The 9,808-nt window shown below is 31.1% G+C and overlaps 1 protein-coding gene across 1 annotated transcript; it reads left to right on the top strand.

Annotated features, from left to right (window-relative positions):
• Positions 1 to 1,286: 1,286 nt before the first annotated feature.
• On the top strand, positions 1,287 to 8,517 carry borcs7 (BLOC-1 related complex subunit 7). Its single transcript, XM_062029686.1, has 5 exons — positions 1,287 to 1,471; positions 6,613 to 6,675; positions 6,742 to 6,785; positions 6,857 to 6,877; positions 6,938 to 8,517. Exons 1-5 carry the CDS (start codon positions 1,340 to 1,342, stop codon positions 6,987 to 6,989), a joined length of 312 nt encoding a protein of 103 aa, XP_061885670.1. The 5' UTR covers positions 1,287 to 1,339; the 3' UTR covers positions 6,990 to 8,517.
• Positions 8,518 to 9,808: the final 1,291 nt, after the last annotated feature.

Here is a 9,808-nt window from a genome sequence, read left to right as displayed (position 1 = left end):
CTTTCTGTGTCTGAGGCTAAGAGTTGGCACCAAGAGTAGCTGTAAGCTAGTGAAAAAACAGCTTGTTTACACGACTAAAGTTAAAGTTAAAATACAACTCATAGTCACACACACACTAAGTGTGGTGAAATTACCCTTTGCATTTGACCCATCCCCTTGTTCCACCCCCTGGGAGGTGAGGGGAGCAGTGAGCAGCAGCGTGGACGCGCTCGGGAATAATTTTGGTGATTCAACCCCCAATTCCAACCCTTGATGCCGAGTGAGGTAACGGGTCCCATTTTTATAAGTCAGAAAATACTTCTTTTTTTTTTTCATGTTTTTCCTATTAAATTCAGTTTACAAAAAAAAGATAACATTTTAACTCACGACCTACCGATCTCAGGGCGGACACTCGAACCACAAGGCCACTGAGCAGGACTACTGGATTCCTCTTTCTTGTTGTACATCGACACATGACACACACTACTACACTATCATCAAATACTTAGTAATACACACTATCACAAATACTCAGTAATACACACTACTAAACTATCATCAAATACTTAGAAATGCACACTATCACAAATACTGAGTAATACACACTACTACACTATCATCAAATACTTAGGAATACACACTACTACACTATCATCAAATACTTAGAAATGCACACTATCACAAATGCTCAGTAATACACACTACTACACTATCATCAAATACTTAGAAATGCACACTATCACAAATACTCAGTAATACACACTACTACACTATCATCAAATACTTAGAAATGCACACTATCACAAATACTGAGTAATACACACTACTACACTATCATCAAATACTTAGGAATACACACTACTACACTATCATCAAATACTTAGGAATACACACTACTACAAAATACCTAGTAATACACACTGCTCATGATACTCAAGTACACAGAGCTGATTACATTGCCTTTATGTATCAGTATTATTCTTACACACTCAGTATTTTCATTTGGTGTAGATATGTTTCATTTTTAAAATGGTATTAATGTTATGACAAATGTTCTGCTGTTCAGGAACAATATTTACATATACTTTTGAATTATTTAAATATTTTCTATGTAAATCTGAAAGTTTGTGTATACACACTTTTTTTTAAAAGTTCCATCTAAGTGTTTAAAACAATAACAGAAACTAAACATGTAATCAAATATGGAGTAAGATAAATTGTTTGAATAATGTTGATCGTACATATGCTGGAAAGTATTGTTGTTATTAATACTGTTTTGTTCCTTCTGGCTTACCGTTGTTCGGCAGCCGGAAGCAGGAAGTAAGATGGCTCCGGCGGGAAGCAAGAAGCAGGAAGTAAGATGGCGTCCTCTGAGACCCAGGCCCGGTTCGGTCAGTCGGTGAAAGGATTATTATCTGACAAAGTAGCTTCGTGCAGTGTGGACGTCATCGCTCTCACGCGTCAGGTGCTGAAGATCTCCCGCAGCCAAGAGGTAAAACAAATGCATGGATGTATGTTTTGCGTTTGATCAAAATGTTCGCTGTAACGTAAAACCCCAACCTTTTGTTTGTATTCTTCCATATTTGTCACTCACTCAAACACGTATTGTCCATTTTCACTCCTGTTAGTCATCATATACAAAACTATTCTTATAAAATATAATACAATGTTTGTTTTGTAAGCAGTGTGTCATCATATACTGCTGAAAGTAATGTTTGTTAGTATGCGTCATTGTATACAAAATAATTCCTAATAATAATGCAATGTTTGTTTTGTTAGCAGTATGTCATCATATACAAAATAATTCCTAATAATAATAATGCAATGTTTGTTTTGTTAGCAGTATGTCATCATATACAAAATAATTCCGAATAATAATAAAGCAATGTTTGTTTTGTTAGCAGTATGTCAACATATACAACATAATTCCAAATAATACAATGTTTGTTTTGTTAGTAATGTCACCATGTACAAAATAATTCGTAATAATATTTGTTAGTATATGTCATCATATACAAAATATTTTTAATATAACGTTTGTTTTGTCATCATATACACAATATTTTTAAATAATACAATAGTAATTGTTTTGTTGGTAGTAATTTGTCATGTACAAAATATTTTTTAATTGTTTGTTTTTATTATTTGTCATCAACTAAAAATAATTGTTTGTTTTGTTAGTAATGTGTCATGATATACAAAATAATTTCTTGAAAAATAATAATGCAATTATGTTTGTTTTGTTAGTCATTTGTCATCATGTACAAAACAATTTGTAATAATATAACTTGTTAGTATATGTCATCATATATTATATTTTTGATAATATAACAAAATTTGTTTTGTTAGTATATGTCATTAAATACAAAACATGTTTTGTTAGTAATGTCATGTACAAAATAATTCTTATAAATTATAATACAATGTTTGTTTTGTTACAAAATAATAGTGCAAAACATTGTTCTGTTAATGTGTCATCATATTCAAAATAATTCCTAAAAATAATAATACAATGTTTGTTTTGTTAGCAATATGTCATCATATACAAAATATGTCTTAATAATAATACAATAATGTTTGTTTTGTTAGTAATGTGTCATCATATACAAAATAACAATAATGGTTGTTTTGTTAATAATGTCATGTACAAAATAATTTGTAATATGTTTGTTTTGTTAGTATATGTCACCATCATATGCAAAATATTTAAAAAATATAACGTTTGTTTTGATAGTATGTCATCATATACAATATATTTTCTAAATAATACAATAGTGCTTGTTTTGTTGGTATGTGTCATGTACAAAATACATTTTAATAATAAAATGTTTGTTTTTACTATTTGTCATCAACTAAAAATAATTAGTAATTATAAGTTGTTTGTTTTGTTAGTAGTGTGTCATCATATACAAAATAATTTCTAAAAAATAATGCAATGTTTGGTTAGTAATTTGTCATCATGTACAAAACAATTTGTAATAATAATATAACTGTTTGTTTTGTTAGTATATGTCATCATATGCATAATATTGTTTATAATAATATATTTGTTTTGTTAGTATATGCCGTCATTAAATACAAAATATGTTTAAATATGTTTTGTTAGTAATGTGTCATGTACAAAATAATTCTTATAACTTATAATACAATGTTTGTATTGTTACAAAATAATTCCCTACTACTACATTGATGATGACACACTGCTAACAAAACAAACATTTTGTTTTTGTTAGTGTCATCATATACAAAATAATTCCTAAAAAAAATAATACAATGTTTTTGTTATCAATATGTCATAATACACAAAATAGGTCTTAATAATAATGCAATGTTTGTTGCATTAGTTGTCATCATGCACAAAATAATTCAGAATGTTTGTTTTGTTAATAATGTGTCATCATATACAAAATAATTAATAATATAATGCTTGTTTTGTTAGTATATGTCATATACAAAATATTTTTAAATATGTTTGTTTTGTTAGTAATGTGTCATCATATACAAAATAATTCTTATAAATTACAATACAATGCTTGTTTTGTTAGTAGTGTGTCATGTAATGTACAAACTAAGCCTTATTAATACTACATTGTTTATGTGTTAATGTGTCATCATACACAAAATAGTTCCTAATAATTATAATGCACTGTTGGTTATTTAGCAATATGTCATCGTATACAAAACATTTCTTTATAATAATACAATAACGTTTTTTGTGTTAGTAATATTGCACAAAATAATTAATACAGATGTTTGTTTTGTTAGCGATATGTCATATACAAAAATGTCTGAAAATGAATACAATATTTTTTGTTGTGTTAGTAATGTCATCATGCACAAAATAATTCATAATGATAAGGATATTGTTTGTTTTGTTAGTATTTGTCATGATATACAAAATATTTGTAAATAATACAATAGTGATAATATTTTTAGTATTTGTCAACTAAAAATAATTAGTAATAACAATAAGATGTTTGTTTTGTTAGCAATGTGTCATCATCATGTGCAAAATATTTTCTAATACCGGTAATTATAATGCAAAAATTAGTTGTCATCGTGTACAAAATAACTGTTTTGTTAGTATCAAATCAAATCAAATCAACTTTATTTATAAAGCACATTTAAAATTTACCACAGGGGTAGCCAAAGTGGTGTACAATGGGCAGGTTAAAAGATAACACGAGGAACGAGCAAGCACAACACAAACAGAGCACGATAAAAAATAAATAAATAAATAAATAAAACATAAAAAACAGGTTCACAGCAGGTGCATTGTGGGACGCCATAGCAGTATGTATCATCGTCATATACAAAATATTTTTAATGTAAAAAATGTTGTTAGTATACGTCATCATCATATACAAAATGTTTTAAATATGTTTGTTTCATTAGTAATGTGTCATCATGTACAAAATAATTCTTATAAATTATAATACAATAACGTTTGTTTTCTTAGTAGTGTGTAATGTTATGTACAAAATAAGTCTTATTAATACTACATTGTTCGTGTTAATGTGTCATCATATACAAAATAATTCCTAATAATTATAATGCACTGTTTGTTTGGTTAGCAATATGTCATCATATAAAAAAAAATTCTTAATACAGTAATGTTTGTTTGGTTAGTGATTTGTCATCATGCACAAAATAGTCCATAATGTTTGTTTTGTTAGTATATGTCATCATCATATACAAAATAATTTAATAATACTTTAATAATGTTTGTTTTGTTAGTAATGTGTCATCATATACAAAATAACTCATAATAATACAAGGATAATGTTTGTTTTGTTAGTACGTGTCATGATATACAAAATATTTGTAAATAATACAATAGTGCTTGTTTTGTTGGTATGTGTCATGTACAAAATAATTTTTAATAGAATGTGTTTAGTATTTGTCATCAACTAAAAATTATTAGTAATATGTTTGTTTTGTTAGCAATATGTCATCAAATACAAAAAATGTCTTAGTAATACAATTTTTGTTGTGTTAGTAATGTGTCAACATGCACAAAATAATTCCTAATATAAGGATCATGTTTGTTTTGTTCGTAATGTGTCAGCATATACAAAATAATTTGTAATAATATAAGGATAATGTTGGTTTTGTTAGTACATGTCATCATATACAAAATATTTTTAAATATGTTTGTTTTGTTAGTAATGTGTCATCATATACAAAATAATTCTTAATACTACAATGTTTTTATGTGTCATATACAAAATAATTTCTAATATAAGGATAATGTTTGTTTTGTTAGTGGTATGTTATCATATAAAAAATATTTTTAAACAAGTTTTGTTAGTAATGTGTCATATATTGTACAAAATAATTGTTATTAATATTACAATAATGTTTTTGTTAATGTGTCATACAAAAAATACTAATAATGCAATAATGTTTGTTTTGTTAGTAATGTGCCATATACAAAATTATTTGTAATAATATAAGGATATTTGTAATGTGTCATGTACAAAATAAGTCATGTTTTTGTTAGTATGTCATTATCTACAAAATATTTTAATACAACACTGTTTTGTCATACGCAAAATATTTTTAATACAATATTGCTTGTTTTGTTGGTATGTGTCATGTACAAAATAATGTTTTTACTATTTGCCATCAACTAAAATAATTAGTAATAAGATGTTTGTTTTGTTAGTAATGTCATCTTATACAAAATAATTTGTATAGTATATGTTTGGGCAGCACGGTGGGAGAGGGGTTAGTGCGTCTGCCTCACAATACGAAGGTCCTGAGTAGTCGTGAGTTCAATCCCGGCCTCGGGATCTTTCTGTGTGGAGTTTGCATGTTCTCCCCGTGACTGCGTGGGTTCCCTCCGGGTACTCCGGCTTCCTCCCACCTCCAAAGACATGCACCTGGGGATAGGTTGATTGGCAACACTAAATGGTCCCTAGTGTGTGAGTGTGAATGTGAATGTTGTCTGTCTATCTGTGTTGGCCCTGCGATGAGGTGGCGACTTGTCCAGGGTGTACCCCGCCTTCCGCCCGATTGTAGCTGAGAGGCTCCAGCGCCCCCCGCGACCCCGAAGGGAATAAGCGGTAGAAAATGGATGGATGGATGTTTGTTTTGTTAGTATGTGTCGTCATATACAAAATCATTTTTAACACTTTGTTTTGTTAGTGATGTCACCGTGTACAAAAATAATGCTTATATGGTTCATGTGTCATGTACAAAATAATTTTTAATAGAATTGTTAGTATTTGTCATGAACTAAAAACAATCAGTAATTAGATGTTTTTTTTGTTAAGTCATCATACAAAATCATTCCTAATGTTTGTTCTGTTAGTATGTGTCATCTCCTGCAAAATAATATTTTTTTACTGTCATCGTCTACAAATATGTTTAAGTGTGTGTACAAATATTTTTTTATTTTTTTTTATTTAGAAAAATGTGCCTAACATGAGTTATCCATATAGTTAATTTTAAAGGGTTGATGCACTGGTGTAAAGATGAGTAATACAAACTTAATATCAGTTTAGTATCATGGGGACAAAAGAAGTACCTTTTTATAGACTTTATTGATCCTCAAGGAAATAGTTTTTTTTTAATCGTCTTAGTGAATATTCAAATTGTTCTAATACAATTAGTCATGTTTTCTTTCAGCTTCTGGGTCAAGCGGCCAGGAATATGGTGATTCAGGAGGACGCCATCTTCCATTCAGAAGACGTAAGCGTGACGACGACGACGGCCTCCCGCGTTTGTCTGCTCCTAAAATAGTCTCCTGTCTTTCAGAGCCTCAGAAAGATGTCCATCATCACCACACATCTCCAGTACCAGTAAGTCTTCTTGTCGCCCACGCCGCGCGATAAAAAGCAGCCCCAAAGTGACAGCTCTTCTTGTCCTTCAGGCAGGAGGCCATCCAGAAGAAGTAAGTTGCCTGTTTGTGCTTCCAAGTGTCCTCCGTGACAGCAGCCGTCTTGTCCTGCAGCGTGGAGCACTCCAAGAACCTGCAGGACCAGCTGAGACACGTGCTGAAGTGACCACAACACATCCACAGCAAGCATTCTTTTCCTTTTTCACATCACACTTTTTATTAGCCCTGAAAATAGAATGGGTCAAAGAGCAAAACTTTGTACTATAAGAAGATAACGCTTAATAAAAATAACCCGCCACTAATTACATTCTTCTTATCTGTACTGGGGATCCAGCGACTATCGGCCTTCTTTAATCGCTATCGGACAGTTTTTTTTTCATATACCGTATTTTCCGCACTATAAGGCGCACCTAAAGACCTCCAATTTTCTCAAAAGCTAACAGTGTGCCCCTTATACACTGCAAAAAGTCAGTGTTCAAAAACAAGAAAAAAAAATACAAAAATTAGTGGTATTTTATTTGAACTAAGCACAATTATCTGCCAATAGAACAAGAAAATTCGGCTTGTCAAGACTTTCCAAAACAAGTGAAATTAGCTAACCTCAATGAACTCAAAAATACCTTAAAATAAGTATATTCTCACTAATAACAAGTGAACTTTTCTTGGTAGAATAAAAAAAGAGACCCTTTTCCTCAATATGTTGAAAAATATTCTTAAATTAAGTAAATACTAGTTCCATTATCTTGACATAATGATATGCGCTCGGCATCATGATTTTTTTTCATGCTTGAAGTAAGAAATTATTACTTTAAAAAAGTGGTTTTATGCTTGTGAGTGTTGATGACACAGCTTTGCAACAGTTGATATTTTAGTTTCAAGCATGTTTTACTCAATATAGGTCATCAAATCTCAGCAACAAGCTGTAATATCTTACTGAAATCACTTAGGACCAAAACCCTTAAAACAAGTAAAACAGTCTAACGAAATCTGCTTAGTGAGAAGAATTATCTTATCAGACACAAAATAAGCAAATATCACCCTTATTTGAGATATTTAATCTTACTTAGATTTCAGTTTTTGCAGTGTATGTGTTATACATTTTGCACTACATGCTATACCTTGCTGTTAAAAGATAAACGAAATACCACGTCACTGACTTTACCTCGGAGAAAATAATAAAACAGCTGTTTATTCATTTTGGGAGTGAACAGAGTTGTCAGAACGCTGGTTTGTAATATATTAATAAAGTTTGACTGACCTATCTGACTGTTTTGTTGACATTCCCTTTAGCGCAGCTCCATCTAATGGATGCATAACGTAACCCCAGCCTCTACTGTAGTGTCTACTCTATGCGCCTTATAATCCGGTGCGCCTTATATATGAACACAGTTTTGAAATAGGCCATTCATTGAAGGTGCGCCTTATAATCCGGTGCGCCTTATAGTGCGGAAAATATGGTAACTACAACACATATCGGTATTGACATCAAATTGTCATAATAATATTAGTCATGTTTTATTTCAGCATCTGGGTCAAGTGGCCAGGAATATGGTCTCGGTATTGGACGTTTCTTTTTTTTCAACTACAACGGAAGTACATCAGTAGATATCACATAAGACTATCACCTTCTTTAATCAGTATCAGATGTTTTTTTTTTTTTAACAAGTACAAAGGAAATACATCAATAGATACCACATATTAGACCAGGCCTTGGCAATTATTTTGACTCGGGGGTCACATTTAGAGAAAAAAATGTGTCTAGGGGCCGGTATATCTATTTTTAGGAACACTAATACAAAACCTCACAATAATGTCTGATTGAATGCTAAAAACGTTATGACAGACCGCCTTAAAAAAACGTATTGGAATTTTAAATGTTTTTTATGAACGATAAAACACTAAATAGTGACAACATATAAATGTCACACCCCCTTTCGATCGAGGTATTTTACAATCAAGTGAAACGCAACAAAAATGCAACAAACAGTGAAATATGAACGTGAAGGGTACAAAATAAACCCCACCTACAATCTGATACATCTGATATATCACTAAGCTTTCGAACTTTGTTGTGAAAATCTCCTTCCGCGTCTGTGGAAACGCTTCCCGCCCACACTGCTTGGTGCCTCGTCTGAGCTGCTGTGACGTAGATTACCATAGTAACTCATTAGATGACCATAGTAACTCATTAGATTTCCATAGTAACTAATTAGATGACCATAGTAACTGGTATATAATATCAGCCATAAGCGCAGATTCCAACCATTGAAATACTTAGTATAGTTGAAGACTTCCGGTCATTAGAAAACATAACTGCACATCATAATATCAGCTACACTTTCCATCTTAAAGATCTAAACAAATTATTTGGGAATGTCCGGCGGGCCAGATTGAAAAGCTTAACGGGCCGCATGTGGCCCCCGGGCCTTAATTTGCCCAGGTCTGTATTAGACCATCACCTTCTTTAATCGGTATCGGACATTTTTTTATTTTTTTTAACAACTACAACAGAAATACATCAACAGATATCATGTATATTCGTATAAAACTATCGGACATTTTTTTAACAACAGAAAATACATCAGCAAATATCACCTTTAATCGGTATCGGAGTTGTTGTTTTTACAACGGCAATACATCAACAGATATCACGTATAAGACATCATACTTGGTATTGGATTGATACCAAAATGTGTAGTATCACCCAAAACAACAAGAATAAGTCATTATTACATTTGAACAGACGTGTAAATGAACAAGGAGATGAATAATCCATCATCATTTTGACAAAATAACACAATGTGAAATGACTGTTACTGCATATGTCAGCAGCCAATTAGAAGTCTTTGTTTGAGAAGTTGCCTAGTATGTTCACTATCTTATTTAATGACACAATTCTTCTTGGATTGCAATAAGAAACATGTTTACGCAATTTGTTATTATATGTATATGTATTGTATTATTATATTGTTATACAACTGTTGC

Source organism: Entelurus aequoreus, linkage group LG20 (assembly GCF_033978785.1).
Source record: "Entelurus aequoreus isolate RoL-2023_Sb linkage group LG20, RoL_Eaeq_v1.1, whole genome shotgun sequence".
Taxonomy (NCBI): Eukaryota; Metazoa; Chordata; class Actinopteri; order Syngnathiformes; family Syngnathidae; genus Entelurus; species Entelurus aequoreus.
The sequence above is the reverse complement of the archived record's forward strand: the minus strand, read 5'-3'. Positions and strand labels throughout refer to the sequence as shown.

What these genes read in the sequence shown, in the direction of transcription:
- borcs7 (XM_062029686.1), top strand. Translation starts at nt 1,340, where the DNA reads ATGGCGTCCTCTGAGACCCAGGCCCGGTTCGGTCAGTCGGTGAAAGGA. An exon ending in AGATCTCCCGCAGCCAAGAG is followed by an intron (nt 1,472 to 6,612) that starts GTAAAACAAATG and finishes GTTTTCTTTCAG; the next exon opens with CTTCTGGGTCAAGCGGCCAG. An exon ending in CAGGAGGCCATCCAGAAGAA is followed by an intron (nt 6,878 to 6,937) that starts GTAAGTTGCCTG and finishes CTTGTCCTGCAG; the next exon opens with CGTGGAGCACTCCAAGAACC.